The 20428-nt window shown below is 45.5% G+C and overlaps 1 protein-coding gene across 3 annotated transcripts in view; it reads right to left on the bottom strand.

Moving 5' to 3' along the window:
* Positions 1-20428, bottom strand: part of pde3a (phosphodiesterase 3A, cGMP-inhibited) — a 226517-nt gene that overhangs the window by 40692 nt on the left and 165397 nt on the right. For all 3 annotated transcript variants that reach the window (XM_060903854.1, XM_060903855.1, XM_060903856.1), the window contains exons 7-8: positions 17928-18109; positions 17455-17592 (exon numbers count right to left, since the gene is read on the bottom strand). In XM_060903854.1, coding sequence (XP_060759837.1) covers positions 17455-17592; positions 17928-18109 — 320 coding nt within the window. The remainder of the gene's footprint in view (positions 1-17454; positions 17593-17927; positions 18110-20428) is intronic.

The raw sequence follows: 20428 nt of genomic DNA, 5'->3' as shown, positions 1-20428 counted from the left end.
GCCATCAGCTGTGACAGAACTTCCATTATACCTACTGCAGACTGGATGTTGAAGTTTTTGTACATTGTTGTGACACATGGATGGCATGTGATGGACAGCGTCAGCACTCCAGTGTCTCTCTGCATTCACCAGAGCACCACTGCTCTGCACAGTGCAAAATTTGTTCAAGGAAATATTCTGCCATTTCAGTACACCACAGGAGCTGCACAATGATCAAGGATGCAATTAGAGTCCACCATGGGAGAGATGTGCTGTTGCTTGAGAATCAGAAATGCACCCCCCCCCCCAACATTCCCAGAGAATTGGCTTAGTGGAATGTTTCAACTAGACACTGACAACTGACAAGTTTAGTCCATCTCTAGCACCCAGCATCAACAGGACAGGGATCCAGACATGCAATTGTTTGTGAGCTGCACACAGCTGTAAACTTGGCATTTGGCTCCCCAAGATAGGCCCACTCCAATGAGGAGCTGCTGCCAGTATATATTTGGGAGTTGCACAGTTACATAGGGGTTACTCACAACCTGGTGAGAAGACAGCAGACAGGGGCTGGTACATACCAAAAATTCACTTAGAACATGTGCTGCATAGGAAAGACACTCCAGGTGGCAAAAAATGTTCAATCCCAGTTGGAAATGGGATCTCTCCCCCAAGCTAATGGACAGCTGGGTGGGCCCTTGCACTGTCATCTTCAGACTGTCAGAAGTGGTGTACTGGGTCTGGACAGGGTGGAATGTTTTTGAAGGTCACCATCAAGGGCACCCAACTAAAGACTCAACAGCCATGATAGAGGGCTCAGGCAGGGCCTTACAATACAATCATTAATCGGCTCATCAGCAATAGTAAGTGGGAGACTGGAACGGTCAACAGACCCAGGATAGATGACCTGAGAGGTCCAGTAGGAGAAAATTAATTTAAAAGCTCACGAATGTAATCTGTGACAAAGCCATGTAATGCTTTGTCTCATCTCATCATCTCTAGCTGCTTTATCCTGTTCTACAGGGTCGCAGGCAAGCTGGAGCCTATCCCAGCTGACTACGGGCGAAAGGCGGGGTACACCCTGGATAAGTCCCCAGGTCATCACAGGGCTGGCACATAGACACAGACAACCATTCACACTCACATTCACACCTACGGTCAATTTAGAGTCACCAGTTAACCTAACCTGCATGTCTTTGGACTGTGGGGGAAACCGGAGCACCCGGAGGAAACCCACACGGACACGGGGAGAACATGCAAACTCTGCACAGAAAGGCCCCAGTCGGCCACGGGGCTCGAACCCGGACCTTCTTGCTGTGAGGCGACAGCGCTAACCACTATACCACCGTGCTGCCCTGTAATGCTTTGTAAGTTATTAAAATAAGGATTTTTTTTTAATTATATCAGTTTTAAGATCAATTCTTTAGCTCACAGGTAGCCAATGTAAGGAGGCCAAAAGGAGGGGTGATGTGAGCAGAGTGCTGTGCTCTGTACGGCTGAGTTCTGTATGGTTTAAAGTTGAGCAACCTGACTGAGTGTTCAGGCATGAGAAAATAGCATTACTGTAATCAAGTCTGGGCAAATAAAAGAATGAATGACTTTCTCTGTGTCAAAAAAAGATAGACGACCTAATTTTTGAGATTTTCCTAAGCTGCAAGAAAGCATGACTGAACCAGTTTCTTAATATGCTGTGTAAAACTCAGACATGTATAAAAATTACTCCTAGGTTTCTAGAGGGAAGCCTAGTATAAGATGTGAGAGCAATAAAGGAGTGTTGAAAATCTGAGAACTTCTTTGGACCAATGAAAATGACTTCAGTTTGGTCTGTGTTCAGGTGTAAACACCAACGGCATCAAAGTGGGATTCTCCATGACAAATAAGTCTCGTCCTTCTTGTTAGTAATGAGCATGCTAGTAATACCATTAAAATATACTTCAAACAAGAAGGAAGCTATTGAAGAAAAACTATTTCAGATCTTGTTGTGACCTTGTTCCTCTTTGGACCAATCACAAAATCTAATCAGTTCATCTACTGGTTACAGTACTAATTCAATATAAATCCTACATTCAACCACACATTGAGATATTGCACTCATGACAGACACACAGGTGGGCCAATGACAAAAGTCATAAATATCCATAAAATGGGCCTTGAGTTCCTGAACATGAAGCTGATGAGAATTTTGGATGGATTGATGAACAGAAGAACAGACAATCTGAAAACATAATGCCTCCACCAGTTAGTGATGTGGGTATAAAAAGTTGTCTGATATTAGCCAGACAGTCTTCAAGTGAGGAAATCTTATGTAAATCCTTTGGCTTAACCAACAGAAAGAGTTGTGTTATCAGCATTAAAGTAGAAATAAATGTTATGTGAACGGATTATACACTCACCATCCACTTTATTAGAAACACCTGTCGTCGGCCTCCTTCCGTCTCGTGAGATGATGGGATGCACCTTGATTAGCACTTCTTTGCATGGCTAAACAAGCCAATGCGGGAATGGTAGTCTCTTTGGCAAGAAAGACAGATGTACAAAGATGGTTCCTGATCTTGCCGGGAAGACTTGCGTGCTGCTCTCTCTCGCTTTTGGTTGACACTACGTAATAGTTCGGCTTCTTTGGTCCCGCTCGCAGCGACAACTTTCCAAGAATTTCTGGACTCGGCAGTGGTCTCCCAAGACTGTACGCTGATCCCGGCGGATTTCAAGTCACGCTTGCAGGCGTCTTTGAAGCGGAGCCTTGGGCGGCCACGAGATCTAGAGCTTTCTGACAACTCGCCGTACAATAGATCTTTAGGTATCCTGCCGTCATCCATGCGGCGTACATGGCCCAGCCAGCGAAGACGGCATTGGCTAAGGAGCGTGTAGATAGATGGAAGTTCTGCGCGCTCGAGCACATCGGTGTTTGGGATTTTATCTTGCCAACTGATGCCGAGGATGCGTCTGAGGCAGCGAAGATGGAAGCTGTTGAGTCTTCTCTCCTGAGCAGAGTAGGTTGTCTAAGTTTTGCTGGAGTAGAGAAGTGTGCTCAGGACGCAAGCTCTGTACACCTGTATTTTAGTACTAATGGTGAGGTTGTTGTTGGACCATACTCTGGTGTGGAGCTTGGGCATGATTGCTGAGGCCTTTCCTATTCTAGCATTGATCTCTGGTTCTAGTGAGAGATTCGAGCTAATTATAGACCCAAGGTACTGGAATTTCTCGACTGAGTTGAGCTCGTGGCTTCCAAGATAGATGTGTGGCGGGTGGTCAATGCCTTGTCCCATCACTTCAGTCTTCTTTATGCTGATGGTAAGACCAAACTCATCACAAGCTTTAGCGAAAAGGTTGATCAGTCTCTGTAGAGCGTCGCCTGAGTGGGTCGCTTGAGCAATGCCGTCTGCAAAGAGAGCCTCTCTGATGGTGACGTGTCTGATCTTGGTCTTAGCGCGAAGTCTTGCTAGATTGAACAGCTTTCCATCAGATCACGTGTGGAGGTAGACACCAGCTTCATTGTCCTTGAAGGCGTATGCTAGAAGCACTGAGAAGAATATCCCAAACAGTGTTGGTGCGAGAACGCAGCCCTGCTTGACTCCACTGTGGATTGGGAATGGTGTTGGCATTTGTCCGTTGTAACAGACAGTGCTGTACATATCCGTGTGGAAGGACTCTATGATGGAAAGCAGCTTGGGGGGGCAGCCAATCTTCTTCAGGATGAGGAAAAGTCCGCTTCTGCTAACGAGGTCGAACGCCTTGGTTAGGTCAATGAAGGCGAGGAAGAGTGGTTGGTTCTGCTCCCGGCATTTTTCCTGCAGTTGTCTGATGGAGAAGATCATGTAGATCGTGGACCTGCCAGCCCTAAAGGCACGCTGAGCTTCCGGGTAGACACGAGTTGCTAGGACATACAGTCGCTCCAGGACGACTCTGGCTAGGATCTTGCCCACTATGCTCAGCAGGGAGATGCCCCTGTAGAAGTTACAGTCACTGTGGTCACCTTTGTTCTTATAGAGGGTTACAATCTTGGTGCCACACCAGTCCTGTGTAACAGAGCCCTCCCTCCAGACCAGTATGAGTAGATCATACAGGTCTGGGATAAGTGCTTCTTTGCCATGCTTGATCACTTTGGGGGGAATTCCATCCTCGCCCGGGGCCTTGCCACTCAATAGGGAGTCAATAGTCTTACTGAGTTCTTGCATTGTAGGTTCCTTGTCCAGTTCTGCAAGAATGGGCAGCTAGCTGATGGTGTCAAGGGCAGCATCTGTAACTATGTTTTGGGTGGAGTACAGTTCTAGATAGTGCTCCACCCATCGCTCCATCTACTTCTTCTGGTCAGTTATTAATTCGCCAGATTTGGATTTCAGTGGGATGCTCTTTGTAGCTGACAGGCCTATGGCCTTCTTAATGCCTGCATACAACCCCGATTCCAAAAAAGTTGGGACAAAGTACAAATTGTAAATAAAAACAGAATGCAATAATTTACAAATCTCAAAAACTGATATTGTATTCACAATAGAACCTAGACAACATATCAAATGTCGAAAATGAGACATTTTGAAATTTCATGCCAAATATTGGCTCATTTGAAATTTCATGACAGCAACACATCTCAAAAAAGTTGGGATAGGAGCAATAAGAGGCTGGAAAAGTTAAAGGTACAAAAAAGGAATAGCTGGACGACCAAATTGCAACTCATTAGGTCAATTGGCAATAGGTCATTAACATGACTGGGTATAAAAAGAGCATCTTGGAGTGGCAGCGGCTCTCAGAAGTAAAGATGGGAAGAGGATCACCAATCTCCCTAATTCTGCGCCGACAAATAGTGAAGCAATATCAGGAAGGAGTTCGACAGTGTAAAATTGCAAAGAGTTTGAACATATCATCTACAGTGCATAATATCATCAAAAGAGTCAGAGAATCTGGAAGAATCTCTGTGCGTAAGGGTCAAAGCCGGAAAACCATACTGGGTGCCCATGATCTTCAGGCCCTTAGACGGCACTGCATCACATACAGGCATGCTTCTGTATTGGAAATCACAAAATGGGCTCAGGAATATTTCCAGAGAACATTATCTGTGAACACAATTCACTGTGCCATCCGCTGTTGCCAGCTAAAACTCTATAGTTCAAAGAAGAAGCCGTATCTAAATATGATCCAGAAGCGCAGACGTCTTCTCTGGGCCAAGGCTCATTTAAAATGGAACGTGGCAAAGTGGAAAACTGTTCTGTGGTCAGACGAATCAGAATTTGAAGTTCTTTATGGAAATCAGGGACGCCGTGTCATTCGGACTAAAGAGGAGAAGGATGACCCAAGTTGTTATCAGCGCTCAGTTCAGAAGCCTGCATCTCTGATGGTATGGGGTTGCATTCGTGCGTGTGGCGTGGGCATCTTACACATCTGGAAAGATACCATCAATGCTGAAAGGTATATCCAGGTTCTAGAGCAACATATGCTCCCATCCAGATGACGTCTCTTTCAGGGAAGACCTTGCATTTTCCAACATGACAATGCCAAACCACATACTGCATCAATTACAGCATCATGGCTGCGTAGAAGAAGGGTCTGGGTACTGAAGTGGCCAGTCTGCAGTCCAGATCTTTCACCCATAGAAAACATTTGGCGCATCATAAAATGGAAGATACGACAAAAAAGGCCTAAGACAGTTGAGCAACTAGAATCCTACATGAGACAAGAATGGGTTAACATTCCTATCTCTAAACTTGAGGAACTTGTCTCCTCAGTCCCCAGAAATTTACAGACTGTTGTAAAGAGAAAAGGGGATGTCTCACAGTGGTAAACATGGCCTTGTCCCAACTTTTTTGAGATGTGTTGTTGTCGTCATGAAATTTAAAATCACCTAATTTTTCTCTTTAAATGGTACATTTTCTCAGTTTAAACATTTGATATGTCATCTATGTTCTATTCTGAATAAAATATGGGATTTTGAAACTTCCACATCATTGCATTCCGTTTTTATTTACAATTTGTACTTTGTCCCAACTTTTGTGGAATCGGGGTTGTACATGCTGCCGGTGTTTCCGCAGTCAGCATCAGACTGGATCCTCTGACTGTGCTTCAGCCAGTAGTCATTTGTGCAGCGTTGGGCCGTCTTTTGGCATCTACTGCGTGCAGCTCTCAGTGCATCCCTTGTAGCCTGACATGAATTGCTTACGTGGGCTAAATGCGCAGCACGCTTTGCCTCCACTACAGGCTCCATTTCCTGCCAGTTGGCTTCAAACCAACCCTGGTTCCATTGTTCCTTCCTTCCGAATGCCTAGAGCCCTGATTGGTATAGGGTGGTGCGTACATGAGTCCATTTTGATTCAGCTGTCTCTGCAGGTGAATGGCCGTTTCCCAAAGATGTTTTTAGGGAATTGAGAAGCGTTTGTACTCTGAGTGGACATGAGGCTCAACTGGCATTAATACATGGGACACACTTCGTCTTGGATTGATGTAGCTTGTGTGGAACGAGGCAAAGGACAGAGCGAACAAGGACATGGTCAGTGTCACAGTCAGTGCTGTGCATGCTTCTGGTGTTGTGCACGTGGTTCAGGTCTTTTTTCCTGGCGAGAATCAGGTCTAGCTGGTGCCATCGGTTGGATCTTGGGTGGCGCCATGAAACTTTGTGCCTCTCCTTGTTCTGGAAGGTGTTGGTCACCACCAGGTTGTGGAAAGAGCAGAGCTCTAGAAGCCTTTGGCCATTTTCGTTCATCTTACCAATACCATAATGGCCGATGACAGAGCTTCAAAGTCAGCCAAGCTTCAAAGTCAGCACCGACCCTAGCATTGAAGTCTCCCATGATAAAGAGTCCTTCCTTGCTGGGCACACTCTTGATGGTCGAGCCAAGGGCGTTGTAGAACTAGTCTTTCTCTTCTGCAGTGGAGCATAGATTTGGTGAATAAACACACACAAAGTTGACTACACTTGTTCTAGTTGTCATCTGTAAGGTTAGAAGTCTCTCCGAACCCCCTAATGGTGGCTTGATGGTGGACAGCAGGGAGTTCTTAACTGCAAAGCCTATGCCATGTAGTCTAGGCTCGTTGAATCTTTTCTCCCCTGCAAGGAAAATGTGTAATTCTGTTCTTGTAAGGATCCCACGTCAGGCAGTCTAGTCTCTTGCATTGCTGCAATGTCGACGTTGAGGCTGTAGAGTTCTCTGTCTATTACACCGGTCTTCCGAAGGTCGTCCATAAACTGAGGGTTGCGATTAAAACCGGGACACATTGTTCTTACATTCCAGCTTGATACTTGAAGAGCTGGCATCTTCATAGTGTGTGAACGATATTTGGCAGATGCTGGGATTTACAACCTGCCTGTCGATTTTGTCCTAGCTCCAAGCACCCAGTGGAGCAAGCAGGTTGCGGCGGGGTAGTACCTTATTGTCCGAGGGCTGCCCGGATTAAGGCGGGTGGTGACTACCCAATGGAATTGAAAAAATCCTCCCACCGTCAAGAGCAACCCCTAGTGCCCAGCTCTATGCCAAAGGAGCATGGGCTTATAACTGGTAGACTGATGCTCCCCGTGTTATGCCTACATTGAAGAACAGCAAAGCTGGAGTGGCCTCTACAGGTGCAAGCCTGGGCAGATTGATATGGAGAACTGACTGTTGCCCATGCAGTAGGTCCCCCCTCTCCTCACAGCTGATGGGATCAGGGTGACGCAGGAGTTGCCGGGATGAGGTTGTAGCAACAATGACCCGCCTAATGGACTCCACCTCCGGATTTATCCTCAGGGTTTACGCCCGAAGTCTCTCCCATGGAAGGGTAAGTTGTGAGACAGCAGCGGTTGATTTTGGAGTTTTCTCTCCTAGATGAGTTGCCAGCCAGGTTATCAAGCCTCATCAGCCCGGAGCTATCTGGTTTGAAGATACCAGAACTTGATGGCCTATCCCGGACAGGGTATTGCCGCAAGGCCGTGGAGGTTTGAAATCAGAGTTTTCCTTCTCCTAGGTGGACTGCCAACCAAGGCTAACGAGCTCCACCTACCCACCTGTACACCTGCACATTCATGCAGTTATCTAATTAGCCAATCATGTAGCAACAGTGCAATGCATAAAATCATACAACAACAGGTCAAGAGCTTCAGTTAATGTTCATATCAAAACATCAGGAAGAAGAAAAAGTGTGATCTCAGTGACATCCTGTGAGTGGATGGTCTGCAGGCTGAAACATCAAACACCAGATTGGTTCATCAATCTGTCCATTTTCCTCTGATCTCTCTGATCAATCACATGTTTCCACTCACAGAAATGTCACTCAAAGTGTTTTGTTTGTTTGTTTGTTTGTTTGTTTGTTTGTTTGTTTGCACCATTCTGTGTAAACTCTAGAGATTTTTGTGTGTGAAAACCCCAGGAGATCAGCGGTTTCTGAAATACTCAAACCAGTTCATCGGGCACCAACACCCATGCCACAGTGAAAGTCACACTTTGAGATCACAATTTTTGCCATTCTGATGTTTGATGTGAATATGAACTGAAACTCTTGACCTGCATCTGTATGATTTTATTCATTGTGCTGCTGCCACATGATTGGCTGACTAGATAACTGTATGTAGGTGCAGGTATACAGGTGTTCTTAATACAACTGACAGTGAGTGTATTACCAAGTGGTAACACATACAGATTAAACAGCACATGCCTGAGGATAAAAGCCTGGGGAATTTCACAAGTGACTGACAACACAGAGGATGAGAAAACCACTGATTGACACCTTAAATAGGTCAGGTATGACAAATACCAATCCAAAGCAGATCCACTGCTTTGACTATTAATTAAAATTACATGATCATGCTGCTATGAGATCTAAAAGCACTAGATCTGAATATTGCCCTTTATCAGCTGCCCATGGAAGATCATTAGTAACTGTAAGAAGAGCTGTCTCTGTGGAGTGATCAAGGCAGTAGCCTGACTAAAACTTTTCAAAGAGGCCATGGCCCTTTAAGGCCTCTAAGATTTACATTAAGACCAATTTTTATACGATCTCGGAGATAAAGCACAATCTAGAGATGTGCCTAAAAGTTATTTGACACTGAGGCATCAAGTCCAGGGTTTTTCAAAAGAGGCTGAACACTTAACAGCATCAGGAACACATACAGATGATAGGGAGCTACAGGTATGAATAACTGAGAGGACACTAGGCCTGATGAATGTAGAATTGTGTTGAGTGGCACTGATAAGGTTAGAGAAATATTCCATAAGAAGAGATTACATCTTTCAACTAAAGGTAGTACCATAAACATAAAGCTTCAAGGCTTTTCATTTATGCTCTATTCTTTACACATTTACTTAATACTAAGTGTATCACTGTTTATCCCAATGGAAGCTTCAATATTGGACTTCAGTTTTAACTTAAGAGGCACAAAGGCGTCTGTAGCAGTTGAAAATAATTGGTTGAAATGGTTTAGCAATGATTTATGCAGTGATTGGGTAAACAATGAGGAAAACTCCACAGGGGACTTTTCATTAAAAGCAGGTAAATGTCTGATGGTTTAGGAGCAGCAGCAGCTACTAGAGGGGTATCAAACATTAAGCACTGATGGTCAGACAATAGAAGGTCTCTCAAAGACAAATTATTGAAGCCCAAGGGAGAAGACAAAATCAAGAGTTTATTCCCAGTTATGTGTTATGAAAACTAGATTAAGCAACTAAGTCTCATTATGTCCCCTCCTTGAATCACCACCTTAACGTGGTGGAGGGGTTTGAGTGCCTCAGGGATTCTAGGAGCTATGTTGTTGGGTGCATTTGCCCCTGGTAGGGTCTCCCAAGTCAACCAGGTCCTAGATGAGATGTCAGACAAAGAGTGGTTCAGAATGACCCTTATGAGAGGAAAAGCAGGTATCTGAGTGCCCTCACACGTACCAAGGATACCGGGGCCCCACCTTGGAGCCAGGCCTGGGGGAGGGGCTTGTTGGCAAGCACCTGGTGGCAGGGCCTATGTCCGTGGGGCCCGGCTGGGCCCAGCCCAAAGGAGCAACATGGAACCACCCTCCTGTGGACCTACCACCCACAGGAGGTGCCGTAAGGGTCCAGTGCACTGTGGATTGGGTGGCAGCCAAAGGTGGAGGCCCTGGCGTACTGATCCACAGCTGACAAAACTGGCTTTTGGGACATGGAATGTCACCTCTCTGGTGGGAAAGGAGCCTGAGCTTGTGCATGAGGTTGAGCGGTACCGACAAGATATAGTTGGGCTCACCTCAACACATAGTTTGGGCTCTGGAACTAATTTCCTGGAAAGGGGTTGGACTCTCTTCTATACTGGAATTGCCAAGGGTGAGTGTCGCTGGGTAGGGGTGGGGCTATTAGTAGCCCCCCAGTTTGGCACGCTAACATCGGAGTTCTCCCCAGTGAATGAGAGGGTTGTTTCCCTGTGCCTTCAGGTCAGTCTCAGACTGTCATTTGTGTTTATGCGTTAAATGGTAGTTCAGAGTACCCGGCCTTCTTGTAGTCCTTGAGTGGGGTGCTAGACAGTGCACCATGAGGGGACTTCATTGTTTTACTGGGGGACTTCAATGCTCACATGGGCAATGACAGTGAAACATGGAGGGGTGTGATTGGGAGGAACGGCCTGCCCGATCTGAACCCGAGCGGGGTTCTGTTGTTGGACTTCTGTGCCATGCATGGTTTGGCCATAACGAACAGCATGTTCAAACATACAGTGGTGCTTAAAAGTTTGTGAACCCTTTAGAAGAATTTTCTATATTTCTGCATAAATATGACATAAAACATCATCAGATTTTCACACAAGTCCTAAAAGTAGATAAAGAGAACCCAGTTAAATAAATGAGACAAAAATATTATACTTGGTCATTTTATTTATTGAGGAAAATGATCCAATATTACATATCTGTAAATGGCAAAAGTATGTGAACCTTTGCTTTCAGTATTTGGTGTGACCCCCTTGTGCAGCAATAACTGCAACTAAACATTTCCAGTAACTGTTGACAGTCCTGCACACTGGCTTAGAGGAATTTTAGCCCATTCCTCTGTACAGAACAGCTTCAACTGTGGGATGTTGGTGGGTTTCCTCACATGAACTGCTCGCTTTAGCTCCTTCCACAACATTTCGATTGGATTAAAGTCAGGACTTTGACTTGGCCATTCCAAAACATTAACTTTATTCTTCTTTAACCATTCTTTGGTAGAACGACTTGGTGCTTAGGGTCATTGTCTTGATTCAGTTCATGGACAGATGTCCTGACATTTTCCTTTAGAATTTGCTGGTATAATTCAGAATACATTGTTCCATCAATGATGGCAAGCCGTCCTGGCCCAGAAGCAGCAAAACAGGCCCAAACCATGGTACTACCACCACCATGTTTCACAGATGGGATAAGGTATGCACTGGAATGCAGTGGTTTCCTTCTTCCAAATGTAACATTTCTCATTTAAACCAAAAAGTTCTATTTTGGTCTTATCCATCCACAAAACATTTTTCCAATAGCCTTCTGGCTTGTCCACATGATGTTTAGCAAACTGCAGACAAGCAGCAATGTTCTTTTTGGAGAGCAGTGGCTTTCTCCTTGCAACCATGCCATGCACACCATTGTTGTTCAGTGTTTTCCTGATGGTGGACTCATGAACATTAACATTAGGCAATGTGAGAGAGGCCTTCAGTTGCTTAGAAGTTACCCTGTGGTCCTTTGTGACCTTGCCGACTATTACACGCCTTGCTCTTGGAGTGATCTTTGTTGGTCAACCACTCCTGGGGAAGGTAACAATGGTCTAGAATTTCCTCCATTTGTACACAGTCTGGGGTGGCACGGTGGTGTAGTGGTTAGCACTGTCGCCTCACAGCAAGAAGGTCTGGGTTCGAGCCCCATGGCCGGCGAGGGCCTTTCTGTGCGGAGTTTGCATGTTGTCCGCGTGGGTTCCCTCCGGGTGCTCCGGTTTCCCCCACAGTCCAAAGACATGCAGGTTAAGTTAACCGGTGACTCTAAATTGACCGTAGGTGTGAATGTGAGTGTGAATGGTTGTCTGTGTCTATGTGTCAGCCCTGTGATGACCTGGCGACTTGTCCAGGGTGTACCCTGCCTTTCGCCCGTAGTCATCTGGGATAGGCTCCAGCTTGCCTGCGACCCTGTAGAAGGATAAAGCAGCTAGAGATAATGAGATGAGATGTACACAATCTGTCTGACTGTGGATTGGTGGAGTCCAAACTCTTTAGAGATGGTTTTATAACCTTTTCCAGCCTGATGAGCATCAACAATGCTTTTTCTGAGGTCCTCAGAAATCTCCTTTGTTTGTGCCATGATGCACTTCCAGAAACGTGTTGTGAAGATCAGACTTTGATAGATCCCTGTTCTTTAAATAAAACAGGGTGCCCACTCACACCTGATTGTCATCCCATTGATTGAAAACACCTGCCTCTAATTTTACCTTCAAATTAACTGCTAATTCTATAGGTTCACATACTTTTGCCACTCACAGATATGCAATATTGGATCATTTTCCTCAATAAATAAATGTCCAAGTATAATATTTTTGTCTCATTTGTTTAACTGGGTTCTCTTTATCTACTTTTAGGACTTGTGTGAAAATCTGATGATGTTTTAGGTCATATTTATGCAGAAATATAGAAAATTCTAAAGGGTTCACACACTTTCAAGCACCGCTGTAAGGGTGTCTATAAGTGCACGTGGCATGAGGATACCCTAGGCCGTAGAGTGATGACTGACTTTGTAGTCGTTTCATCTGATCTACGACCGTATGTCTTGGACATTCAGGTGAAGAGAGGAGCAGAGCTGTCAACTGATCACTACCTGGTGGCGAGCTGGATCAGATGGCAGGCGAGGAGGCCGGACAGACCTGGTAGGCCCAAATGTGTAGTGAGGGTATGCTGGGAACGTCTGGTGGAGGCTCCTGTCCGTTCGATCTTCAACTGCTACCTCCAGCAGAGCTTCAGCTGCATACTGGGGGAGGATGGGGACATTGAGTCTGTTACCCCTTTTCCACCAAATCAGTTCCAGGGCTGGTTTGGGGCCAGTGCTGGTGCTGGTTCACAACTCGTTCAACTTGCGAGCCAGCTGAGAACCAGCTTGCTTTTCCATCACTCACGGTGCTAAGCGGAACCACGTCATTACGTTGCTGTATACGTCAGTTACGTCGCTATGTTTGCATAAACCTTGGCGCGAATATCGAAGCAAAAACAACGCGGAAGAAGTAGCAGCAACAACAATAATAATAATAATGGCTGACTTCGCGTTTGTACAGCTACGGCTTCTCGTCGCTTAAAAATGGCGATCTTTCGCGGTCTTGTTATTGTTGTCGGTCTTAACAACTCCGCCCCCCCACTGACGTAAGCGGTTCTTTCCTCTGGCCCAGCAGAGAGTTGGTGCTAGCCTGGAACCGTTTTTTCTGGCCCCAGAGCCAGTTCTTTGTCAGTGGAAACAGAAAACCCGGTTCCAAACTAAGCACTGGCCCCGAACCAGCCCTGGAACTGCTTTGGTGGAAAAGGGGCATGAGTGGACCATGTTCTGCACCTCCATTGCTGAGGCAGCCATGCAGAGCTGCAGCTGCAAGGTTGTTGGTGCCTGTCATGGCAGTAATCCCTGACCCCGGTGGACACCTGTGGTGAGGGGAGCTGCCAAGCTAAAGAAGGTGTCCTATTGGGCTTGGTTAGCATGTGAGTCTCCATGCTGACTTCGCGTTTGTACAGCTGCGGCTTCTCGTCGCTTAAAAATGGCGATCTTTCGCGGTCTTGTTATTGTTGTCGGTCTTACCAACTCCGCCCCCCCACTGACGTAAGCGGTTCTTTCCTCTGGCCCAGCAGAGAGTTGGTGCTAGCCTGGAACCGTTTTTTCTGGCCCCAGAGCCAGTTCTTTGTCAGTGGAAACAGAAAACCCGGTTCCAAACTAAGCACTGGCCCCGAACCAGCCCTGGAACTGCTTTAGTGGAAAAGGGGCATGAGTGGACCATGTTCTGCACCTCCATTGCTGAGGCAGCCATGCAGAGCTGCAGCTGCAAGGTTGTTGGTGCCTGTCATGGCAGTAATCCCTGACCCCGGTGGACACCTGTGGTGAGGGGAGCTGTCAAGCTAAAGAAGGTGTCCTATTGGGCTTGGTTAGCATGTGAGTCTCCAGAGGCAGCTGACAGATACCGACAGGCCAAGTGGAATGTGGCTCTGGTGGTCATTGAAGCAAAACTCGGGTGTGGAAGGAGTTCGGTGAGGCCATGGAAAGTGATTTTCAGTCAGCCTCAAAGAGATTCTGGCAAACCATCTGGCAGCTCAGGAAGGGGAAGCAGTGCTCTGTCCATACTGTTTACAGTGAGGATGGAGTGCTGTTGACCTCAACTGGGGACATCGTCCGGCGGTGGAAGGAATACTTTGAGGATCTCCTCAATCCCACCTTCATGTTGTCCTAGGAGGATGCAGTGTCTGAGGGTGCTTGGGAGGACTCGCCCATCACAGGGGCTGAGGTTGCCGAGGTGGTTACAAAGCTCCTCGGTGGCCAGGCTCCGGGGGTGGATGAGATTCATCCTGAGTTCCTGAAGGCACTGGATGTTGTTGGGTTGTCTCGGCTGAGACGTCTCTTCAATATTGCATGGAGGTCAGGGACAGTGCCTCTGGATTGGCAGACTGGGCTGGTGGTCCCCCTTTTTAAAAAGGGGGACTGGAAAGTGTGTACCAACTATAGGGGGATCACACTTCTCAGCCTCCTTGGGAAAGCCATTGTTCCTCCTGAATCCAAAAACCGCATTGTTCCTCCTGAATCCGAGGTTCGACTATCGATTGAACTCTCTTCTCCAGCACCCCAGCATACCCTGAGGTCCCCGACTTCTTCAATATTGCATGGAGGTTGGGGACAGTGCCTCTGGATTGGCAGACTGGGGTGGTGGTCCCCCTTTTTAAAAAGGGGGACTGGAAAGTGTGTACCAACTATAGGGGATGCTGGAGAAGAGAGTGCTGGGGTGCTGGAGAAGAGAGTTTGATCGATAGTTGAACCTTGGATTCAGGAGGAACAATCCGGTTTTTGTCCTGGTCGTGGAACACTGGACCAGCTCTTTACCCTTGCAAGGGTACTAGAGGGTGGATGGGAGTTTGCCCAACTGGTCTACATGTGTTTTGTGGACCTTGAGAAGGCTTACGACTGTGTCCCTCATGGTGCCCTGTGGGGGGTGCTTCAGGAGTATGGGGTTCAGGGCCCACTACTTTGGGCAATTCGGACCCTATATGATCGGAGCAGGAGTTTGGTTCGCATTGCTAGCAGTAAGTCGGACTCGTTCCCGGTGCATGTGGGAGTCTGCCCTTTGTCACCAATTCTGTTCATAACTTTTATGGACAGAATTTCTAGGCACAGCCAAGGGGCAGAGGGTGTCCGCTTTGGTGGCAACAGGATCACGTCTCTGCTTTTTGCGGATGATGTAGTTCTGTTGGCTTCATCAATCTGTGACTTACAGCATGTGCTGGGATGGTTTGCAGCTGAGTGTGAAGCGGCTGGGATGAGGATCAGCACCTCCAAGTCTGTGGCCATGGCGCTCAGGAGGGAGTTGCTACCTAAAGTAGAGGAGTTTAAGTATCTCAGGGTTTTGTTCACAAGTGAGGGTAAGGGGGAGTGGGAGTTGGACAGATGGATCGGGTCAGCGTCAGCAGTGATGTGGACACTAAACCAGTCTGTTGTGGCAAAGAGAGAGCTGAGTCAAAAGGCAAAGCTCTCAATTTACTGGTCCATCTACGTTCCCACTCTCACCTATGGTCACGAGCTATGGGTAGTGACCGAAAGAATGAGATCGCGGATACAAGTGGTAGAAATGAGTTTTCTCCACGGGGTGGCTGGGCTCTCCCTTAGAGACAGGGTGAGATGCTTGGTCAGAGACCAAGAGACCAGAGAACCGCTGCTCCTCCCCATTGAAAGGAGTCAGTTGAGGTGGTTACCTTGTTAGGATGCCCCTGGATGCCTCCCAAGGGAGGTTCTCTGAGCATGCCCCACCGGGAGGAGACCTTGGGGCAGACCCAGGACATGCTGGAAAGATTACATCTCTCAGCTGGCCTAGGAACGCCTCGGTATTCCCCTGGAAGAGCTGGTGGAGGTGACTGGGGAGAAGGAAGTCTGGGCTGCTCTGCTTAAGAAAATATATGTGCGGAGTTTGCATGTTCTCCCCGTGTCCGCATGGGTTTCCTCCGGGTGCTCTGGTTTCCCCCACAGTCCAAAGACATGCAGGTTAGGTTAACTGGTGACTCTAAATTGCCCATAGGTGTGAATGTGAGTGTGAATGGTTGTCTGTGTCTGTGTCAGCCCTGTGATGACCTGGCGACTTGTCCAGGGTGTACCTTTCGCCCATAGTCAGCTGGGATAGGCTCCAGCTTGCCTGCAACCCTGTAGAACAGGATAAAGCGGCTAGAGATAATGAGATGAGATGTATATATTAGATAGATAGATAGATAGATAGATAGATAGATAGATAGATAGATAGATAGATAGATAGATAGATAGATAGATAGATAATGTATGTACACACACACACACACACACACACACACACACACACACACACACACACTTACTTCCTGGCAGCTCAAACAGTTTGGCCATTTTCCTCTGACCTCTCTTATAAACAAGGAATTTGTTTCCACCCATGGAACTGTTGCTCACTCGAGGTTTTTTTTAATTTGTTTTGTTTTTTCGCTGCACCATTCTGTGTAAACTCTAGACTGTTGTATGTGAAAACCCCAGGAGATCAGCAGTTTCTGAAATACTCAAACCAGCCCATCTGGCACCAATACCCATGCCACAGTGAAAGTCACAGAGATCACAATTTTTTCCCATTCTGATGTTTGAAGTGAACATTAACTGAAGCTCTCGATTTGTATCTGCATGATTTTATGCATTGTGCTGCTGTCAAGGGATAATATAAAACAGCAGGTGGATGGGCATTCCTAATAAAGTGGGCAGTGAGGTACATACAGTCCTAAATATGATGCCCAATTTTTGCAAAACGCAAAACCTGTTACTTTTATTGTAGTTATTCAGATTTTCCTTGCAGATATTTTCCTTTATATATGTTTGTTTTTTTGTTAATGGTGTTCCGGGAAAATGGCTGGACCAATCTTCATGAAACTTTCAGGATAGATGGGCATTGGTCTCAAATAGAACCTCCAACATTTTGGGGGTCATCCAGTAAGATTTTTGTGGCTACTGCTTCATATAGCGGCGGTAGCCACTATGTCATCATGCTGTAAGAATGGAAGAGTGTAACAATCGTGCAGTACTGTGTGTTCTGATTGGCTGAAAGCAGCAAAGAATCAGAATCATAACCATGTTTATTGGCCAAGTACGTTCACATACAAGGTCAAAATCAAGGTCAAGGTCACCAAAAAGGTCAAAATTGTTTTTTTGCGATATCTTCCTTCTTATTCATCATAAGTGCTACTGGGCGAGGTTTGTTTTGCCTGGCAACACTTGTATTAACAATGATTTACACTTTGTAGGATGAACAGTGTCTTCTGCATTATGTGCATTTCTCCCTTGCATGGCAGCATACCTCTACTATTCCAGTCCCTCACCTGGCTTAGGATGCAACCACACTTCCCATTCGTTTTCTCCACCAGGCTGAATATTGGGAAGTTCCAATTGTTGATCTGACTCATTACAGGCTCCAGGCCCTCCATCACCAGTGGTTCAGGGGCTTGAATAGGTTTGTTCTTAAAAGGGAAGACAGCTTTTATTAGGTTATTCATTCAATAGTCTTCTGACAGTCATAGGCTGTAAGTGAACAACAATTATTTATCTTTGGGCTAAGAAATGTGTCAAAATGTATTCATTAGCACAAATTGCACATATGAACAGAATATATCTAAAAACACTACATTTTGCATTCTCTAAAAATGTTTTGTAAGAATATCAACAAGGATATGAATATTATCACAAATGCATTGATGTACTGAAAATCATATATGATAGATAGATAGATAGATAGATAGATAGATAGATAGATAGATAGATAGATAGATAGATAGATAGATAGATAGATAGATACCTCTGATGGTAGTAAGTGATGTAAGAGAAGGGTCTCTGCTTGCAATGTTCTGTAAAAGGCCTGCATGTTGTAGGGTGGTCTTCGAGCTGCTCCGTCCTCCTCATTCTGTGCAAAATCACTGCTGTCGCTGTGATTTGTTTCATAGGTACTGTCGCAGTCAGAAGATACCAACGCTTGATCATCTGGTTGATTAAATGACAACATCAAGAGAAATTACTGTTTAACTATTGTTTTTAATATCAGTATTATGAACAGGGGTACAAGCATTGTATATTGTTGGCATCCAATCACATGTAAGAAGAAACTATCCAGAAATTATTAGAATTGTTAGGAGTCTAAGGACAAGGGATGTACACATTCTGTTTTGTTCACCAGTGAGGAAACACATATGTTAGACAGGGGAGGAGGGGCATTCCTGAATATACACTGATAAGCTTCTGATGCATGACACAATTTCCTTTCACGGTTCAGTCAGTAAGAACAGTTTGTGAGACTAAACACATGCAAGGAGACTGAACAACTAGATAACATATTCCATGTGGTTACTAAGGTGTTGCTAGGCAGTTGCTATGCTAACCCAGTTGGTTACTAGGGTATAGCTATGTGGTTACTAGGCTAACTCAGTATATTGCTAGAGTGTACCTATAGGTGGTAGCTAGTCAGTTGTTAAGGAATCTCAGATGGTTTTTGATTGTTGCTAGGTGGCTGTTATGGGGTGCCAGGTGGTTGTAATTGTGTTTCTAGAAGGTGTCAGTATAATCCTAGTTGGTTGAAAGGTTGTAGCTCCTGCAAGGATTGCCCCATATGTATAGCCCCTGATCCATCCTGATGCCCTACTTCTGGCTGAGGTTCTCATCACTTCACTCCTGTAGAGGATGGCCCCACACGGACAGTCTAAATATACACTTTGAAGATGGCTCTGGAGGCTTACAGTTTTGCTACAATAGTCCACTTGCATGTGACGTCACAGCCGATCCAGATTGTAAACAGACGCCATCTTGTCGGTCAAACGCCATATTTCCGCCATCGCAATTTACCGACACTGACTTTCGTTGTTTTTCGCCCAAATCTGCAAATATTACTGTGCCACAATGCTGGAGAGTTGTATGGCATATAAATGCCACAACAGGAGAGGTCAGAAATCAGGAAGAAAGTTTCATAGGCTGCCACGGGACCCTGACAGGCATGCAAAATGGATTGCTGCTATCAGCCAGGCCAATCCAAACAACAACAAGTAGGCATGGGTACCGACTGGAAAGAACGATCACTGGCGCCTGTGCAGTGACCATTTCATCTCAGGTTCGCCATGTATTTATTCCAGTATATCCATGTGGTATCAGTACTAGTACTCAATACTTAAGTGACTTACTCGTCCAATGAGGATTGTTATTTTCTTGTTTACAAGATGCCACATCTGAGGGGGGCTGACAAATCCTGAATTTCTGTAAAGATAACTGTCCAGAGATTTATAAGCACGCAGTGCTTCACCACTGAACAGCGAGGGAAAGTTAATGAGGTAATTATACACATCTGGGTATTCCACCTCTGGCAGTTCAATATCCACTGGCACGGTCGTGAAAACTACGTCCGGTAATTGATAAGGGTCACTAATCTGTAGGTCGTTTATTTTAGACATATATCTAGTTATCTGTTCATTAGAAAAATGAGCTGTGTAGTCCGTCGGTTGAAATTGATCCATTTTGTATACGAGTGCAACAATATTCAGCTGTGTTGTTGACCGACAAGATGGCGGCTGTTTACATTCCAGCCGGGATTCGGTCACATGACTGCAAGAGGTCTATAGCTTAGGCCTACAATTGTCATGATAACTTTAGGACTGCAGTTGTCATGAACAGTTTTACACTCAAATCTCCATCAATGAACAGCTGATAACATCAACGAAATAGACTTCATGTTAAAACTATAATGAATTTTCTGGTTACACAGTTGTACTTTTGACCATATAGGACACAGTTACATAACCCCTATCTTATCTACACTGCATTGGCTCCCAGTCAAATTTCAAATTGATTATAAAATACTACTATTGAACTATAAAGCACTGAATGGTCTTGCGCCACAATACCTGAGTGAACTTCTGGTCTTTTATGACCCACCAAGCCTACTTGGATCAAAAAGTGCAGGCTATTTGTTGGTACCTCAAATAGTGAAGGCAACATCAGGGGGCAGAGTCTTTTCTAACAAAGCCCCATACAATTATGGAACTGCCTTCCAAGTAGTGTTTGGGACTCAGATACAGTCTTAGTGTTTAAGTCTAGGCTGAAAACATATCTGTTTAATCAAGCCTTTTGTTAATGGCTTTTTATTAGGTAAAGGAATAGATCTTGAGGGTTCTCAGGCAGACAGTGTTTTGGTAAACTGGGATGTATGGATTAAAACTATATTGAATTTCCTGGTTTCACAGTTGTACTTTGTGACTATATAGGACACACTTATAGCAGCAAGTTATTAATACTCATGCTATCTGTTATCACCCAAAT

Source organism: Neoarius graeffei, chromosome 21 (assembly GCF_027579695.1).
Source record: "Neoarius graeffei isolate fNeoGra1 chromosome 21, fNeoGra1.pri, whole genome shotgun sequence".
NCBI lineage: Eukaryota > Metazoa > Chordata > Actinopteri > Siluriformes > Ariidae > Neoarius > Neoarius graeffei.
This window is presented reverse-complemented; position numbering and strand designations above follow the sequence as displayed.